Source organism: Capsicum annuum, chromosome 10, assembly GCF_002878395.1.
Source record: "Capsicum annuum cultivar UCD-10X-F1 chromosome 10, UCD10Xv1.1, whole genome shotgun sequence".
NCBI lineage: Eukaryota > Viridiplantae > Streptophyta > Magnoliopsida > Solanales > Solanaceae > Capsicum > Capsicum annuum.
Window position 1 is genome coordinate 219,855,227 of NC_061120.1, and position 20,988 is coordinate 219,876,214.

Here is a 20,988-nt window from a genome sequence, read left to right on the forward strand (position 1 = left end):
CCACCCTGGCACATCCCGATCGATTTTTGACCCACAGCACCCCCAGGCCCACCCCTAAAACCGTGGGTTATAGCACACAGATTTATCCGAAAAATGCCCCTTTCGTGCTGTCTCGCCCGTTTGTCCACCCAAATGCCCATGAAAAATTAAATACACCACACTTGGACTATCCCGAACCTCCAAAGCACCCACCGGTTGATTTTCGGCCCATAGCACGCCTAGATCATGGGCCCACCCCTGAAATTATGGGATATAACACACCGATTTGGCCTGAAAAATACCCCGTTTGCATCGTTTCACCCATTTGTACATCCAAATATCCACGAAAAATTAAACGGACCACAGTGGGACTATCCCCAACCTTCTTGGCACACCTCGATTAATTTTTGGCTTACAGAACGCATGGACCCCAGTACCAGCACCGAAACTGTGGGGTATAGAACACCGATTTGTCCTAAAAATGCCCCGTTCGTGCCATTTTGCCTGTTTGTCCACCCAAATGGTCACTAAAAAATAAACAGACCATATTGGGATGATCCCCAACAACCGTGGCATGCCCCAATCAATTTTTGGCCCACAACACACCCGAACTATGGGCCCCACCCTAAAGTCGTGGCCTATAGCACACCGATATGGCCTAAAAATATCCTGTTCGGACTGTTTCGACATTTTGTCGAACCAAATGGCCACAAAAAAATTAAACGGGCCACACTAGGACTATGCCCAACATCCCTGGCATGCTCCATTTGATTTTTGGCCCACAGCACGCTCGGACTCCGGGCCCACCCTCGAACCCATAGGCTATAGCACACCAATTTGGCCTAAAAAATGCCTCGTTCGCGCCGTTTCGCCCATTTGTCTACCCAAATAGCCACGAAAAATTAAACAGACCACACTAGGATGATCTCCAACCTCCCTGGCATACCCCGACTGATTTTTGGCCTACAGCACGCCTGAACCCCAGGCCCAGCCCGAACTTGTAGGCTATAACACATCGATTTGGCTTGAAAATGCCCCATTAGCGCCGTTTCTCTCGTTTGTCCACCCAAATGCCACAAAAAATTAAACGAACCTCACTGGGATGATCACCAACCACCCTGGCATGTCACGGTCAATTTTTGGCCCACATCACGCCCGAACCCCAGGCCTACCCCCAAAACCATGGGCTATAGCATATAAATTTAACCAGAAATTGCCTCGTTCGCACCATTTTGCCTATTTGTCCACATAAATACCCACAAAAAGTTAAATAGATCACACTAGGATGATCCCAAACCTCCCAAACATACCTCGGTTGATTTTTGACCCATGGCACACTCAAATTTCGAGCCCACTCCCAAAACCGTGGGCTATAGCACATCGATTTTTCCAAAAAATGCCCGTTCATGCCATTTCACCCATTTGTGTACACAAATGGCTACGAAAAATTAAATAGACCATACCGAGATAATCCCCAACCTCCCTGGAATGCCCTAGTCGATTTTAAACCCACAGTACGATCGAACCCTGGGCCCATCCTCGAAACTATGGGCTATAGCGCACCGATATGGCCCGAAAATGCCCCGTTCGCGTCATTTCTCCCGTTTGTCTACCCAAATAGCCATGAAAAATAAAACGGACCACACTGGGATGATCTCCACCTCCTTGGCATGCCCCGAATGATTTTTAGTCTACAGCATGCCCGGACCCCGGGCACACACCCGAAATAGTGGGTTATAGCACACCAATTTGGCCCAAAAATACCCCCTTCACACTGTTTCACCCGTTTGTCCACCCAAATGGCCATGAAAAATTAAACAGACCACACTGGGATGATCCTCAATCTCCCTGGCACCCCCCGGTTCATTTTCAACCAACAACACACCCGAACCCCAAGCCCACCCCCAAAATCGTGGGCTATAGCACTCCGATTTGGCCCAAAAATGCCCCATTTGCGTCGTTTCGCCTGTTTGTTCGAACAAATGGCCACAAAAAATAAACAGACCATACTGGGATGATCCCCAACCTCCTTGGCATGCCCCAATCGATTTTAGGCCCACAGCACGCCTATACCCCGGGACCAACCCTAAAATCGTAGGCTATAGCACACCAATTTAGCCCGAAAATGCATCATTCGCGTTGTTTCGCACGTTTGTCCACCCAAATGGCCACAAAAATTTAAACTGACCACACTGGGACAATCCTCAACCTCCCTAGCATGCCCGAACAATTTTTGGTCCACAACACACCCAAAACCAGGGACCAGCCCCAAAACCGTGCGCTATAGCACATCGATTTGGCCTAAAATGCCCCGTTCGAGCTGTTTCACTCGTTTGTCCACACCAATGGCCACAAAAAATTAAACGGACCACACTCGGACGATCCTCAAATTCACTGGCATGCCCCGATTGATTTTTGGCCCACAGCATGCCCGACCCCGGTGCCACCCCCAAAACCGTGGGTTATAGCACACCGATTTGGCTTGACAATGCCCCATTCTCATTGTTTCTCCCGTTTGTACACCCAAATGGCCACGAAAAATTAAACAGACCACACTAGGATGATCCCTAACCTCCCTGGCATTCTTTGGTTGATTTTTCGCCCACAGCACGCCTGAACACCGGGCCCACCCCCAAAACCGTGGGCTAAAGCACACCGATTTAGCATAAAAAATTAAATGAAACACACTAGGATGATCACCAACCTCTCTGACACACCCTGATTAATTTTTAGCTCACAACAGGCCCGGACCCCAGGCCCACCCCTAAAACCGTGAGCTACAACACACCAATTAGGCCCGAAAATGCCCCGTTTGCGCCATTTCGCCCGTTTGTGCACCCAAATTGGCACTAAAAATTAAACTGACCACACTGGGATGATGCCCAACCTCCCTAGCACGCCCCAATCAATTTTTGACCCACATCATCTATGGACCCTGGGCCCACCCTAAAAATTGTAGGCTATAGCACAAATATTTGTCCTGAAAACTCCCCATTTGCGCCGTTTCGCAGGTTTGTCCACCCAAATGGCCACAAAAAAATTAAAGGACCATACTAGGACGATCCCTAACCTCCCTGGCATGCCCTGATCGATTTTTGTCCCAAAGCATTCTCGGACCCCAGTCCCAACCCCAAAATCGTGGGCTACTGCACACCAATTCGGCTCGAAAATGTAATGTTTGCTCTGTTTTGCCCATTTGTCAACCCAAATGGCCACGAAAAATTAAACGGACCACACTGGGACGATCCCCAACCTTCCTGGCATGCCCCCGGTTAATTTTTAGCTCACAGCACACCTGGACCCTTGGCCCACCCCCAAAACCATTGGCTATAGGACATCGATTTGGCTCAAAAATGCCCTGTTCGTGCCGTTTTACCCGTTTGTCCACCTAAATAGCCATAAAAAATTAAACGAACCACACTAGGACGATCCCCAAACTCCCAGGCACACCCCAATCAATTTTCAGCCCACAGCACGCCCGGACCTCCGGCCCACCCCTAAAATCGTGGGCTATAGCACATCGGTTTAGCCCAAAAATGCCTCGTTCGCGCTGCTACACCCGTTTGTCCACCTAAATGGCCATGAAAAATTAAACGGACCATATCGGAATTATCCCCAACCTCTTTGGCATATTACGGTCGATTTTTGGCCCATAGAACGCCTGTATCCCAGGCCCACCCCAAAACCGTGGGCTATAGCACACCAATTTGGCCCGTAAATGCCCCGTTCGCGCTGTTTCGCCCGTTAGTCCACCCAAATAGCCACGAAAAATTAAATGGACCACACTCGGATGATACCCAACCTCCCTGGCATGCCTCGATCAACTTTTTGATCATAACGCGCTCGGACCTGGGCCCACCCCCAAAATCGTAGGATATAGCACACTGATTTGGCCCAAAAATGCCCCATTCGCGCTGTTTCACCCACATGTCTACCCAAATGGCCATGAAAAAATAAACGAACCACACCGAGATGATCCCCAACCTCCCTGGTACACCCCAGTCAATTTTCGTCCCAAAGCATGCCCGTACCCCAAGGCCACCCCCAAAACTGTTGGCTATAGCACACCGATTTGGCCCAAAAATGTCTTTTTCGTGCTGTTTTGCCCGTTTGTCGACCCAAATGACCCCGAAAATTTAAACGGACTACACCGACATGATCCTCTACATCCCTGGCATACCCCGATCGATTTTTTCCCCATAGCATGCCCAGACCTCAGGCCCTCCTTCAAAACCGTGGGCTATAGCACAACGATTTGTCAAGAAAATGCCTTGTTCGCACCGTTTTGCCTGTTTGTCTGCCCAAATGGCCACAAAAAATCAAACGGACGACACTAGAATGATCCCCAACCTCCCTGGCATACCCATAGAATGCCTGGACCCCCGGTCCATCACCAAAATCATGGACTAAAGCATATCATTTTGGCACGAAAATTTCCCGTTTGAGCCCATTTTACCTGTTCGGGTTCGAAACTATGGGTAATACCACACAGATTTGGCTCGAAAATGCCTCGTTTGTGCCGTTTTGCCGGTTTCTCCACCCAAATGGCCACTAAAAAATACACTGACCACACTGGGACGATCCCCAACCTCCCCGCCATGCCCTAGTAGATTTTTGGCCCACAGCACGCCCGGACCCCGGGCCCACCCTAAAATCGTGGGCTATAGCACATCTATTTGGCCCGAAAAAGCCCCGTTCACGCCGTTTCACCTGTTTGTCCACCCAAATGGCAACGAAAAATTTAACGGACCACACTGGGATGATCCCCAACCTTTCTGGCATGCCCCGATCGATTTTTGACCTACATCCCGCACAGACCCCAGGCCCACCCCAGAAATCGTGGGCTATAGCACACCGATTTGGTTTGAAAATTCACCGTTTCGCCCGTTTGTCCACATAAATGGCCATGAAAAATTAAACAGACTACACTAGGATGATCCCCAATCTCCCTGGCATACTTTGGCCGATTTTTGGCCCACAGCCCGCCTGGACCCTAGGTCCACCCTAGAAACCGTGGAAAATAGCACATAAATTTGGCCCAAAAATACCTCGTTCAAGTCATTTCACCCATTTGTCCACCCAAAAGGCTATAAAAAAATAAACGGACAACACTGGAACGATCCCCAACCTCCCTAGCACGCCCCGAAACTGTGGGCTATAGCATATCGATTTGGCCCAAAAATGCCCCTTTCGCGCCGTTTGTCCACCCAAATTGCCATGAAAAATTAAACAGACTACACTGGGATGATTCCCAACCTCCCTGGCCACAACTTCCCTAGCATGCCCCGATTGATTTTTAGCCCGCAGAACGCCCAGACCTCGAACCCACCCCCAAAATTGTGGGCTATAGCACACCGATTTGGCCCAAAAATGCCTCATTCGTGCTGTTTTGCCAGCTTTTCCCATTTGTCCACCCAAATGGCCATGAAAAATTAAACGAACCACACTGGGATGATCCCCAAAATCCCTGGCAAGCCCCGGTCACTTTTTGACCCACAACACTTTGGTACACCGGGACCACCCCAAGATTCGAGGGCTATAGCACACTGATTTAGCCTAAAAATGCCCTGTTCGCGCCATTTCACCAGTTTGTTAACCCAAATGGCCATGAAAAATTAAACGGACCATACTGGGAGATCCCCAACCTCCCTAGTATGCCCTGGTCGATTTTCAACCCACATCACTCCCGGACCCCTGGTCTACCCCCAAAATCGTATGCTATAGCCCACCAAATTTGCCTGAAAATGCCTCGTTCGCATCGTTTCGACCGTTTGTCCATCCAAATAGCCACAAAAATTAAATGGACCATACTAGGATGATCCCTAACCTCCCTGGCACGCCCTGGTTAATTTTCAGCCTACCGCACACCCAGACCCCAGGCCCAACCCAAAAAACATGGGCTATAGCACACTGATTTGGCTCGAAAATTCCCCGTTCGTGACGTTTCACCCGTTTGTCCACCCAAATGGCCACTAAAAATTAAAATGACCACACTGGAACGATCACCAACCTCCCTGGCACGCCTCAGTAGATTTTTTGCCCACAACACGCCTGAACCCCGGGCCCACCCCAAAATCGTGGGCTAGAGCATATCGATTTGGCCTGAAAATACCTCATTTGCAATATTTCACCTATTTGTCCTCCTAAATGTCTGCAAAAAATTAAATGGACCACACTGGGATGATCCCCAATCTCCCTGGCACGTGCTGGTCGATTTTCAGCCTACAACACGCTTGGACCCCGAGCCCACCCCCAAAACCGGGGGTAATAGCACACTGATTTGGCCTGAAAATGCCTCATTCATACAGTTTCCCCGTTCGTCCTCTCACATGGCCACAAAAAATTAAACGTACCACACGGGGATGATCTCCAACCTCCCTGACATGCCTCGATCGATTTTCAGCCTACAGGGAGCCCGAAACCCGAGTCCACCCCTAAAACCGTGGGCTATAGCACACCGATTTGCCCCGAAAGCTCCTTGTTCGCGCTATTTTGCTTATTTGTCCACCCAAATAATCACAAAAAATTAAACAGACCACACTAGGACGATCCCCAACCTCCCTGGCATGCCCTGTCGATTTTTAGGCCACAGCACGCCCGAACCTTGAGCCCACCCCAAAAACCGTAGGTTATTGCACGCTGATTTGGCCTGAAAATGCCCTGTTCGCACCGTTTTGCCCGTTTGTCCACCCAAATGGCCACGAAAAATTAAACGGACTGTTGACACCTAATTTTTGCCCTCCACAACTACGTTTAATCTCGAGTTTCTTCGACTTTCAAATAAAATCACGACAATTATTTTTTCCAAATAAACGCATTTTAAAATATGCATTTGGGTTATATTTGTCATTTAAGAAATAATTATATATTTTCGTATTTCCATATATGGGATTGTATAAATGATGTCATTTAAATGAACATTTTTATCAAAATTGGACTTTAAATTAACGATTATTTGAAAAATAAATTTAATAATTAAAATCTTGGTTTAAACATAATTTGATCTCAAAAATAATTTATTTGGATAAATATGTGTTCTATTTTATCAAATCAAGAAGCTCGGGGGTTAAATAAGTATCAACTTATTTCGAATTTGATTTAATTTAGCCAACATATAAGATTTGGCCATAATTGAAATCAAATTGACCATAATTGCAATGCAATTGGCCAATTAATTTTCAATTTGGCCAAAACTTAAATGAATTAGCCAAATCCCCACTTCTTTTTCTAAATAAACTACCCGACCCAAACCCAAAATCACCTATTTTGTCCAACAACCAACCCTCCACACCAGCCTAGTCCAAAGCCCAAAAGATGTCTGACCCGTCCCATCACCTATTAACCCTTCTTTTTCAACAAGACATCACCAAAACAAGAACAACTTCAAAAATTCAACACCACCACCAATATCTCAACCTAGCTTCGACCCAAATTCTCTCGAACCGCGTGAATACTCAACAACACATCAACAACCAATGAAACCAATCAGCTTTAACAAGAACCCGAACCAACTAGTATCCCATGAAACCCGTATCCGTTCCACTCGCTTTTCAAATAATAAAAGCCCTGGAAGCTTCCTAAAGTTGATGCGTTGGCCCTCTTCAACGTTTGAGTCCCGAGTTTCTGGGGCTGATGTGTACGATTTCGTACATAGTTCATTATCTCGCATTGGTTTAGGGGTGTATTTCATTTTCTTTTTATCCATTGGTCCACCGTTGCAATTTCTAGAAAAAAATCCAAAAATAGGTACCGATTAAGGACAAAATAAAGCTGGAGAGGGGATTTAAATTTCAAATTTCAAAAATATCTCCATCAAAAGTCCCTAATTTACCCCCAAAAGAATCCCTAGCCGATTTTATCTATAAAAGGGTTGTTTTAGCTAGTTTGGGGAAATTTTCTCTTCGGGGAGGGGGTCAAAAATTCTGGCGTTATTTGGTGGCTGGAAATTCTAGGGTTGAAAATTTTGGTTGAAATCTTGAGGTTGGAATTCTAGGGTTTCAAAATTTTGGGTTTGAACAATTTGAAACTAAGGAATAAAGAAAACAAGAAAGAAGTTTTTGGAGAAAATCGAGTCCCTAGCAGTAATTCTTTCCTAGGAAGTTCGTCGACTAATTGAAATTTTGAGTTGATGAAGATGATAATATTCTCGGCTGGGGGCTATGAATCCGACACTAGCTCGTGGTCCTGTTTTGCTGCCCCAAAAGAGGTAAACCTACCCTCGCCCTTTTAACTTATCGTTTTATGCTTCATCCCCTTTCTCTACAGAATTATTTACCTGTTTAGTAGAAATCATGAATGAGGCTGGGTTGTTTACTGTATAGGCCTTAAAGGCTATAGGTTTGTCTTTAGTAAAGAAGAACATTTAGTTGTGTTGTGACGTCAGGTTGTTTCCTATTTGAATTTTATGATTGTGGTTTCTGTCATTCTTGTCTTGATTTTGTAGCTCGTCATGTAATCTTGACATTATCAAGTAATTTTCTTATCTGGATGTTCATCTTATGTACTATTTGTGCCTTGAATCTCTGATCTTCAGGGTCAAAATTCATGTCTTGATTAATGTTTAACAGCTTATCCTGACGTTTTGTCTTGTTTAAAGTGGATATATGTCATTTTCTTATCTGCTGTTATTGTTGGGATGCTATCGTAACTGTCGAGATGATAGCATCGTTGATAGGACGACCTCTTGAGGTTCTTTGGCTTCTCAAATACCAAAAAGATGATGAGAAAATGTCCAACAGTAAAATTAGAAAATCCTATGATTCTCCGATGACGATGTGACAGTCAAAAACTCATTCTTGAGTTTGTCGAGAAGGAGAGGAAGATAGAAATACTATGCCCCACCGCTTTGTTTTTAGCCTATAAATTGTACTCTTTCTATTGAAGCTTTTGGAGTGTAACTGTATCTTGAAGAATACCAAATCTGGGAACAAATTTAGTCTCTTCTTATACGTTTGATGTCGAAAATCGATGAAGTTTATACCCCTTTTTTCTTTGAGCATGATTCGTATCGCTTCCTACTTAGGTATTGATTTCGCGGTCTAAAACTTTCAAAGTTTTGCAAGACTATGCTTTATGGAATATTAGTGATTGTCTTCGTCTATAAGGACTATTATAGACCAAAGGACCAAACTTTCTGTGGCAGGGTGTTCGCATTAGTCTTAGGCTTGTTGCTCCGATCCGCAAAGAATTTCAAAAAAAAAAGTTGTTTTGTCCTCATCACCGCCTTTAGCTAGTTTGGGATTTCTTTGGATTAACACTGTTTTTTTAGGCTATGTTATGAAAGAATTAATGTCTAGATTCAAGGTTCTTTCACTAGTGTTATCAAAGAATTTTTGTCTAGATTTCATTGGATTAAACTGCTTTAATTACATCAACTTACGTTTCTTTATGTTTGGGTAAATGCTATATGGGAGATCATGTTCCCTCCTTATTTTAGTCATCAAAGATGTCTTTATGTGTGTTAGTTTTATTTCTGAAAAGTTGGCTTGGATGTGACAATGAATGCTAAATTTTTCTCATGTCTTCTGTCAACCTACAGGACCACCTTGAGCATGAATATAATTTGTTTGATTGCCATTTGCAGTTTATTATGATGTACGCTTAATTATACTAAGTTCAAACGGTCCAACGCAGAGTCTTAATCCTTTTCTCCTTTATTTTTGGATGCATGTGTGTTATGTCTGATTTCACCATGAACTCTTGATTGCATTTTTCTTATCGAGTCAACCCCTAGAAGAAGTCCCAACATCGATCTTATGACATACCGAGAACAGGGAGTCGAAAGAGAAGAAAAATGGGGTGAAAGTCCCATCTTTGAAGCGGCGAAGAAGGCTTGAAAGTCTCACTGCTTTCGTTCATTTATCCATTGCTGTCATCATTTATTTATTTATATTTTATTTAGCTACTTATTTATTCATTTATTTGGGCCTCAAAGCCAAAGTTGTAAATTTAATACAGGTGAAGCAAGACTCGAGCCAAAGGCTCAAAAACTAGACTAGGACAGGTGAAACGGGTCAAAGGCCCAATTAGACTAGGATAGGCTTTCTTGGTTTGGGCTAATAGCCTAAATCCCTTATTTCCTCCCCTTCCCCTCTTCTTTATGATTGTTTGCCTTATGTGTTTTGCGAACCTAGTTAAATCCTTAGTTAAGTCGCTAAAAAACTGGTTTTGCATAAACACAAAAATATTGCTAAAATCGGTTTTCTTTTCAAAAAATCAACTTCTCAAAGTTAATCAAAGAATGTTTTCAAACAGATTGGATAACCGCAAGTTAGCGGACGTTTTAGGTGCCTAACACCTTCCTAAAACGTTAATAAGAACCGCTTAATCAGAATCTCTTAACTTAAACGATTTTTTTGTTTTGGATTGTTTGAAGTAACTCTCTAAAGGTTTCTTAATTCCTTTTCAAAATTAAGTGGCGACTCTCTTTCAAAAGTCAAAATTTCCGCAAAACACGAACCACTCTGGGAAGATCCCCAACCTTCCTGGCACGCCTCGATAGATTTTTGGCCCACAGCATGTCTGTACCCCGGGCCCACCCTCGACACTGTGGGCGATAGCACATCGATTTGGCCCATAAATGCCTCGTTCGCACCGTTTCGCCCGTTTGTCTTCTCAAATGGCCACGAAAAATTAAACGGACCATACTAGGACGATCCCCAACCTCCCTAGCATGTGCCGATAGATTTTTGTCCCACAGCACGCTCGGAATCTCGAGCCCACCCCCTAAACCGAGAGCTATAGCACACCAATTTGGCCCAAAAATGCCCCATTCGCGCTGTTTCGCCCGCATGTCCACCCAAAATGGCCATCAAAAATTAAACAGACTACACTAGGATAATTCCCAACATCCCTGGCACACCCCGGTCAATTTTCAGCACACAGTACGCCCGGACCCCTGGCCCACCCCAAAAAACATAGGCTATAGCACACCGATTTATCCCAAAAATGCAACATTCGCCTTGTTTCTCCCTATGTCAACCCAAATGGCCATGAAAAATTCAACGGACCACACTGGGATGATCTTCAACCTCCCTGACATGCCCCAATCAATTTTCAGCCCATAGCACGCCAGAACCCCGGGCCCACCCCCAAAACCATGGGCTATAGCACACCATTTTTTCCTAAAAATGCCCCGTTTGCACCGTTTTGCCCGTTTGTAAACCCAAATAGCAAAAAAAAAGATTAAACGGACCATAATTGGTCGATCCCCAATCTCCCCTAGCATGCCCCAATCAATTTTCAACCCACATCACGCCCGAATCCGGCCAACCCCCATAACAGTAGGCTATAGCATACCGATATGGCCCAAAAATGCCCCAGTCGCACCGTTTCACCCATTTGTTTTCCCAAATAGTCACGAAAAAATAAACGAAGCACACTGGGATGATCCCCAACCTCCCTGGCACGCCCAAGTTGATTTTCGACCAACAGCACGCCCGTACCCAGGTCCAACCCTGAAACTGTATGCTATAGCACACCAAATTTGCTCGAAAAGCCACCGTTCGCGTCGTTTGGCCCATATGTCCACACAAATAGCCTCGAAACATTAAACAGACAACACTGAGATGATCTCCAACCTACCTGACATGCCTTGATCAAATTTTGGCCTAAAGTAGGCCCAGGCCCTGAGCCCACCCCCAAAACTATGGGCTATAGCACACTGATTTGGCTCAAAAATACCCCGTTTGTGCCGTTTCGTCCGTTTGTCCACCCAAATGGCAACAAAAAATTAAACGGACCACACTGGGATAATTTTCAACCTCCCTGAAATGCCCAAGTTGATTTTTAGCCCACAGAACGCCCGAAGCCCAGGCCCACCCCCTAAACCGTGGGCTATAGCACATCGATTTATCCCAAAAATGCTGCGTTCGTGTCATTTCGCCCGCTTGTCCACCTAAATGGCCAATAAAAATTAAACGAACCACACTTGGATGATCCCCAACCTCCCTGGCATGCCCTGGTTGATTTTTGTCCAACAACACGGCAAAACCCCGGGCTCAACCCCGAAATAGTGGGCTATAGCACACTGATTTGGCCCAAAAATGCCCTGTTTGCACCATTTAGCCCGTTTGTCCACCCAAATGGCCATGAAAAATTAAACAGACCACACTGGGATGATCCCCAACCTCCTTGGCAAGCCCCAATCAATTTTCGACACATAACGTTCAGATCAGGGCCCACCCCCGAAACCGTTAGTTATAGCACATCGATATGGCCCGAAAATGCCTTGTTTGCATCGTTTCACCCATTTGTCCTCCCAAATGGACATAAAAAATTAAACGAACCACATTGGAACGATCCCCAACCTCCCTGGCATGCCCTGGTCAATTTTTGACCCACAGCACACTCGGACCCCAGGTCCACCCCCGAAACCATATGCTATAGCACACCAAATTTGCCCCAAAATGCCCCATTCGTATTATTTCGCCCGTTTGTCCACACAAATGGCCACAAAAAATTAAACGGACCACACTGGGATGATCCCCAACCTCTCTGGCATGTCCCGGTCAATTTTTGGCCTACCACACGCTCAGACCCCAGACCCACCCCTAAAACCGTGGGCTATAGCACATAGATTTGGCTCGACAATGCCCCGTTCACATTGTTTTGCCCGTTTGTCCACCCAAATGGCCACTAAAAATTAAACTGACCATACTGGGATGATCCCCAACCTCCCTGGTATGCCTCAATAGATTTTTGGCCCACAGCACACCCGGACCATGGGCCCACCCTGAAATCGTGGGCTATATAGCACATCGATTTGGTCTGAAAAAGCCTCGTTCACGCCGTTTTGCCCGTTTGTCCACACAAATGGCCATAAAAATAAAACGGACCACACTGGGATGATCCCCAAACTCCCTGGCATGCCCCGATCAGTTTTTGGCCCATAACATGACCGGACCCCGGGCCCACCCCCAAAATCGTGGGCTATAGCACACTAATTTGCCCTGAAAATACCCCATTCACGCCGTTTTGCCTATTTGTCCACTCAAATACCCACGAAAAATTAAACGGACTACATTGAAATGATCTCCAACCTCCCTCGTATGCCCCGATCGATTTTTGGCCGACAGCACTCCCGGACCCCAGGTCAACCCTCGAAACTGTGGGCTATAGCACACCGATTTGGCGCAAAAATGCCCAGTTCGCGCCGTTTTGCCTGTTTGTCCACCCAAATGGCCATGAAAAATTAAACGAACCACACTGAGATGATCCCCAACCTCCCTGGCACACCCCGATCGATTTTTGGCCAACAGCAAGCCCGTACCATAAGTCCACCCCTGAAATGGTAGGCTATAGCACACCGATTTAACTTGAAAATGCCCCGTTCGCGCCGTTTCGTCCGTTTGTCTACCCAAATGGCCACGAAAAATTAAACAGACCACACTAGGATGATCCCAACCTCCCTGGCATGCCCCGATCGATTTTTGCCCCACATCACGCTCGAACCTAGGGCCCACCCCCAAAACCGTGGGCTATAGCACACTGATTTGGCCCAAAAATACCCCATTCACACCGTTTTGCCCGTTTGTCCATCCAAATGGCCAAGAAAAATTAAACGGACCACAATGCGACGATCCACAACCTCCCTGGCATACCTCGATCAATTTTTAGCCCACATCACGCCTGGATCCCGGGACCACCCCAAAAATCGCAGGATATAGCACATCAATTTTCCTCGAAAATGCTCTGTTTAGGCTGTTTTGCCCCTTTGTCCACCCAAATAGCCACGAAAAATTAAATGAACAACACTGGGACGATTCCAACCTCCCTGGCATACCTCAGTCAATTTTTGGCCCACAGCAGGCCTGGAACCCGGGCTCACCCCCAAAAATGTGGGCTATAGCACACTGATTAGGCCTGAAAATGCCCCGTTCACGCCGTTTCGTCGGTTTGTCTACCCAAATGGCCACAAAAAATTAAACGGACCTTACTGGGATGATCCGCAATCTCCCTCGCATGCCCCGGTTGATTTTTGGCCCATAGCACCCCCAGACCTTGGGCCCACCCCTGAAATCGTAGGCTATAGCACACCAATTTGGCCAGAAAATGCCCCGTTCGCATCTTTTTGCCCGTTTGTCCACCCAAATGGCCACAAAAAATTAAACGGACCACACTAAGTTGATCCCCAACCTCCCTGGCACGCCACAATCGATTTTCATCCCACGGCACGCTTGCGCCCACCCCTAAAACCGTGGGCTTAGCACACCGATTTGGCCCGAAAATGCCCCGTTTGCTCCATTTCACCCGTTTGTCCAACCAAAAGGCCACGAAAAATTAAATGTACCACACTGGGACAATCCTCAACCTCCCTGGCATGCCCTAGTCAATTTTTGGCCCACAGCACACCCGGATCCCAGGCTCACCCCCAAAATCGTGGGCTATAGGACATCAATTTGGCCCGATAATGCCTCGTTTGCGCCTTTTCACCCGTTTGTCCACCCAAATGGCCACTAAAATTTAAATGAACCTCACTGAGATGATCCCCAACCTCTCTGGCACGCGTTGGTCGATTTTAGGCCCACAGCACGCCCAGACTCGTGTCCAACCCCCAAAATTGTGGGCTATAGCACACCGATTTGGCCAAAAATTCCCCATTCACGCCTTTTCACCCAATTGTCCACCCAAATGGCCACAAAAATTTAAACGGACCACACTGGGACGATCCCCAACCTCCCTAGCACACCCCAGTCTATTTTTAGCCCAGAGAACGCCCAGACCAGGGGCCCACCTCCAAAATCGTGGGCTATAGCATGCTGATTTAGTTTGAAAATGCTCCACTCACGTTGTTTCGCCCGTTTGTCCACCCAAATAGCCACAAAAATTTAAATGAACCACATTGGGACTATCTCCAAATTCCCTAGCATGCCCTGATTGATTTTCGGCCCACAACATGCCCGGACCCCAGGCCCACCCCCAAAATTGAGGGCAATAGCACACCGATTTGGCCCAAAAATGCCCTCATTCACGCCGTTTCGCTTGTTTGTCCACACAAATAGCAACAAAAATTTAAACGGACCATACTGAGATGATCCACAACCTTCCTGGCATACCTCGGTCGATTTTTGACCCACAACATACCCAGACCCCTGGCCCACCCCCAAAACCGTGGGCTATTGCACACCGATTTGGCCTGAAAATGCTTCATTCGTGCCGTTTCGCCCGTTTATCCACCCAAATGGCCACGAAAATTTAAACGGACCACACTAGAACAATCTCTAACCTCCCTAGCATGCCTCGGTAGATTTTAGGCCCACAGCATGCTCGGACCCGGGGCTCACCCCAAAACCGTAGGCAATAACACACCGATTTGTCTTGAAAATGCTCCGTTCACACTATTTCGCTATTTGTCCATCCAAATGGCCACAAAAATTTAAACGAACCACACGGGGATGATCTCCAACCTCCCTGGCATGCCCCAGTAAATTTTTGGCCCACAAGATGCCCGGACCCTGGGCCCACCCCCAAAATCGTGGGCTATAGCACACCGATTTGGCTGGAAAATGCCCTATTAGCTCCATTTAGCCCCTTTGTCGATCCAAATGGCCACGAAAATTTAAACGGACCACACTGGGATGATACCAACCTCCCTGGCATATCCCGATAGATTTTTAGCCTATAGCACACCCGAACCTAGGGCCCACCCCTAAAATCATAGGCTATAGCACACCGATTTGGCCAAAAAATACCCCGTTCGTGCCGTTTCGCCCGTCTGTCTAATTCAAAGGACCACACAGGGACGATCCCCAACCTCCCTGGCATGCCTCGATCGATTTTTATCCCACAGCATGCCTGAACCCCAGGCCTCCCAAAAATCATAGGCTATAGCACACGGATTTGGCTAAAAAATGCCCCGTTCGCGTCGTTTCGGCCGTATGTCCATCCAAATGGCCAAAAAAATTTAAAGAGACCATACTAGTATGATCGCCAACCTCCCTGACATGACCGATTGATTTTCGTCCCCCGTTATGCTAGACTCCGGGCCCAACCCCAAAATCGTGGGCTATAGCACACCGATTTAGCCCTAAAATGCCCCGTTCGAATCGTTTCTCCTGTTTGTCCACCCAAATAGCCACGAAAATTTAAACGGACCATACCGGGACGATCCCCAACTCCCTGGCATATCCTGGTCTATTTTTAGTCCACGGATCACCCAGAATCGAGGACCACCCCCAAAACTGTGGGCTATAGCACATCGATTAGCTCAAAATTGCCCCGTTCGCGCCGTTTTGCCCGTTTCTCCACCCAAATGGCCTAAAAATTTAAACTGGCCATACTAGAATGATCCACAACCTCTTTAGCACGCCCGGATCCATTTTTCACCCACAGCACGCTTGGACCCCAGGCCTACCCCTATAACCGTAGGATATAGCACACCGATCTAGCTCGAAAATGCTCTGTTCGCTTAGTTTCGCCCTTTTGTCCACCCAAAGGGCCACAAAAATTAAAACGGACCACACTGGGACGATCCCAACCTCCCTGGCATGTCTTGGTCAATTTTTGGCCCACCCCGGAAACCGTGGGCTATAGCACACCAATTTGGCTCGTAAATGACCCGTTCCCGTCGTTTCGCCCGTTTGTTCAGTCAAATGGCCACGAAAATTGAAACAGACCACACTGAGACGATCCCCAACCTCCTTGGTATGCCCTGGTCAATTTTTAGCCCACAGTATGCCCGGACCCCAAGCCCACCCCTGAAACCGTGGGCCATAGCACACCGATTTGGCCCAAAAAAACCCATTCGCGCCATTTGGGTAGTTTGTCCACCCAAATGGCCATAAAAATTTAAATGGACTACACTGGAACAATTCCCAACCTTCCTGACACGCTCCGATCGATTTTTAACCCATAACACGCTCGGACCCTAGACCCACCCCCAAAACTGTGGGGTTATAGCATACCGATTTAGCCCGAATCGCCCGTTTGTCCACCCAAATGGCCACAAAAATTTAAAAGAACCACGTTGGGACGATCCCCAACCTCCCTGGAATGCCTCAGTTGATTTTCAGCCCACAGCACGCTCGGACGCCGCGCCCACCCCCAAAATCATGGGCTATAGCACGCTAATTTGGTTCGAAAATGCCCCATTTGCGTCATTTTGCCCGTTTGTCCACCCAAATGGCCACAAAAATTTAAACGGACCACACTGGGCGATCCCTAACCTCCCTGGCTTGCCTTGATTGATTTTTGGCCCACAGCATACCTAGACCCCGAGCCCACCCTCAAAACCATAGGCTATAGTATACCAATTTGGTTCGAAAACACCCCGATCGCATCACTTTGCCCGTTTGTCCACCCAAACGACCGTGAAAATTTAAATGGACCACACTGGGACGATCCCCAACCTCCCTGGCATGCCCCGGTCTATTTTCAGCCAACAGCACGCCAGGATCCTGGGCCTACCCCCGAAATCGTGGGCTATAGCACACCGATTTGGCCCAAAAATGCCCCGCTCGCACCGTTTCGCCTATTTGTCCTCCCAAATAGCCACAAAAATTTAAACAGACCACACTGGGATGATCCCTAACCTCCCTTGTTCGCCCCGTTCGATTTTTGACCCACAACACGCTCAGACCTCGGGCCCACCCCCGAAATCATGGGCTATAGCGCGCTGATTTGGCCCGAAAATATCCCGTTCGCGTCGTTTCGCCCGTTTGTCCACCCAAATGGCCACGAAAATTTAAACGAACCACACTGGGACGATCTCCAACCTTCCTAGCACGTCTCGGTCTATTTTTGGCCCACAGCACGTTCGGACCCTTGGCCCACCCCCGAAACCGTGGGCTATAGCACACTGATTTAGCCCGAAAATGCCCCGTTCGCTTTGTAAGGGTGAAAATTTGTGTAAATGTGATAAGTTAAAGTGTATATTTATGTTATTTTTTCTTGAATTTAAAACTTAAAAATTTTGTACTAGAGTCAAAGCAAGGTCAAACAATCAAGATTATCTACCTCTTGGGCCATTTTTCTATACTCGAGTGCATCTATATTTATTTGATGACCATAACTTGTAAATGACGATAACCACAACTCATAAATCACACTTGATACTATAACTTAGAGACAAATGATAAAAATATTCTTTAATATATGAGTTCTAATTTCACTTGATCCTTCGTATACACATAATGTAAGTGGTTCTTAATATATTTCAAAAAAATGATTAGTTTAATCCTATACAACAATCAAGCTAGAAGAAAATTGCAATTTTATAGTGAATATATTAAATGAAACGGAAAAAAAAACCTTAGAATATCTTCTATTGGGCTAAATATCTTTACTTATATATAACCTAGGACCAAATCTATCACTTTAAAAATATGCAAGTACTATTTTCATCATTTTCATAAATTAAAGGACCGAACTCAACCAAACCCAAAATCCCCGTAGGACATAAAAGGGGGGAAAAAGGGGGGAAATTGCTTTTAACTCTTTCACAACGCGCCTCAATGGCGTTTCAATTTTTTTTTTTTCGAAATTAAATTCATAGGGTTTCTACTTATTCCTTCTCAATTTTAGCGATTTTTTTGCTCCAATTTTTCTGCTCAATTTCTTCGATTCTAGAATCTTCTATGAACAATTTCCCCCTAGTTTTTCCATAAATTAAGCAAATGGTTCGAACTGTAAAACGCGAAACAGTGAATTCTCCGAGTAATGGAATGAAAACTAGGAATAATGGTGCGGCAGCAGCAGCGGGCAGTAGCAGTAGCAATGGCAACAACGGTTCGGTGGAGGAAGAGAGTGTAATAGGGCGAAGAGTTCTTCGCTCTCATTATCTCAATTTTAAATCTCGCATTTCTGGTACTCTAATTCATTACTTTTTGATTTTTCGATTTCGGTATTTTTTATGTGTAATTAAATGCTCTGTTGTTGTTGTTGTTGTTGTTAGTGCTTTTTTTTTTTCTTCTGTATGTTGTGTATTTTTATTTTTTTCAATTTTGTATTATTTTGTTGTTGTTGTTGCTGTTGCTGTTTCATTTATGTATCTATTTTGTTTCAAACTGTTTGTTTTTAAGCCGAGGTAGGGGTAAGGTCTGTGTAATACACTAAGCTTTTTGGACTTCACTTGTGCGAGTACATCGAGTATATTGTTGTTGTGTAATTGAACATTGTGTTAGTTTTAAAAAGATTGGTGCAAGCGAGAAGATTAGTGAATTATCTAATTTGAATTTGGACATGGATTTCTTATTTCGTGAATGAAATTGAGGTATTCAGAGTCTAGCCTTGATGAACAGAGTTTCCTGATACTTGTTGCCGGTGGGAGGTGGCAGGTATCCTGTGGAATTAGTCGAGGTGCGCGCAAGATGGACTGGAGACCTCGGTCATCAAAAAACAAAACTGAGGTATTCAGATTGTTCTGAAAGTGCTGCAACTCACTATTGGTTAAGTAATTATGAGTAATTATATCATTCATTTGAACAAATGTATTGCCAAACGAAAAATCTAAAATTTGGTCTGTTTTCGCTGAAATCATGTTAAGTCGTAAAGGATCTTCATTTTTCCCTTTCTTTGAAATTGTCTGATATTAGATTGATGTCATTTTAGTTGAGGATTTATCGGAGACAACCTCTCTACCTCTACAAGGTTGGGTAAGGCTGCGTAGACACTAACTTCCCTGGATTACATTGGATGTGTTGTTGTTGTTGATTGATGTCATCTGTTAGCAATCAGTTCTCACTACTTTTTGGAGTTTGAAGATTGGTTTCCTGTCGGAGCTAAAACACTCCAATTTTGATTTTTGGCGAATATTTCTTGTTAATAAGTTGATTCCATGGATGTCATGGGTGCTGTTGTCATTTTTGCATGATTAGGTGTTAATATTTGTGTGTTTGTTGCAGATGAAAGAGAGAATATATCGACAGCTGATTCAGACAAATTTAAGTCAATAATTGAAGAAGTTGAAAGGCTACATCGGCAAGGTATTGGTTCAAGTTTTACGTTTCTGGTGCATTGATATTATATGTAATATTTTTTGCTTCTAAATGTAGCTTATCTATGCCCATGCAAATGTGCACTTTGTGCTCTGAATGCTCCCTCCACCTGGGAAATGAGTTACACTATTGTTTTTTCTAGAGTTTTCGAAGTACTACTGCAAAAAGTTGAAATTTTTGCAGTTTGCAGTTGCTAAATCTCATGGTTTATTTGGCAAAAGAATTAATGCATTTGAAAATAGGTGGTTTCTTCAGTAATTAGATTGATTGCCTCAAATCTTTATTTTATACTTCATTAAACATCATTAGAAAAAAATAACAAAGCTGAGCGTAAGCGGAAAATACTTTCTTCAGAAAGCTGGTGGAATGCTTGATAATTTCTTTTAAACTTGGAGCATGAGAAATCTACATTTGATCATTTCCCTCCAACTTTTGGGATTTATTTTATTGTTGGGAAATGAAACTAGAGCTTATTCGTTTAGCTTTTATAGGTTTACAACCCTGATGATTCATTAATACTATCATGTTTGAATATTCAGGATTGAGTTTAGAAGTTTATTTTTTATATATATACACAGTGCAAAAACCTAGGGAACAGGTTGCAGATGCTGAAGCCTTGCTGGACATCACAACCACATTGGTGACAACTGTAAAGGCACATAGTAATGGAGGAGTGACCCCTTCAGACTTTGTTAGTTGCTTGCTTAGGGACTTTGACCAAGAAGGTGGATCTGGCCGTAGGACAGAAGAGGATGGGAACTCTATCAACTGGAAAGATGTTGGTCGTGCAGTCTCTCATGTTTTCATGGTTGCTCCTGGATGCTGCACTATGTAATTGTTCAATCATCCATCTTCTTTCTTGTTAGGTTCTTCTTTGTCTATTGAAACAGATATTAATCTATAATTTTTCACAGGATTGGACCTATGAATACTGAGATTAAGCAACGGAATCTCGTCGTTCGTAAAAAGCGTGTCAGGCCAACAGAAAGTGAACGCCCAGAGGAGGTATAAATTCCGATTTACAAGCCTCTGAGCGTCCTTACTTACTTTTTAGAGAACATGGATAATTGAAATT

The 20,988-nt window shown here is 45.1% G+C and overlaps 1 protein-coding gene across 1 annotated transcript in view; it reads left to right on the forward strand.

The window, feature by feature from the left end:
* Positions 1 to 18,328: 18,328 nt before the first annotated feature.
* LOC107843944 (non-structural maintenance of chromosomes element 4 homolog A) overlaps positions 18,329 to 20,988 on the forward strand; it is a 4,435-nt gene continuing 1,775 nt past the window's right edge. The window contains exons 1-4 of the mRNA XM_016688389.2: positions 18,329 to 18,783; positions 19,821 to 19,901; positions 20,492 to 20,744; positions 20,828 to 20,918. Of these exons, the coding sequence (XP_016543875.1) occupies positions 18,594 to 18,783; positions 19,821 to 19,901; positions 20,492 to 20,744; positions 20,828 to 20,918 (615 nt within the window). The 5' untranslated portion in view covers positions 18,329 to 18,593. The remainder of the gene's footprint in view (positions 18,784 to 19,820; positions 19,902 to 20,491; positions 20,745 to 20,827; positions 20,919 to 20,988) is intronic.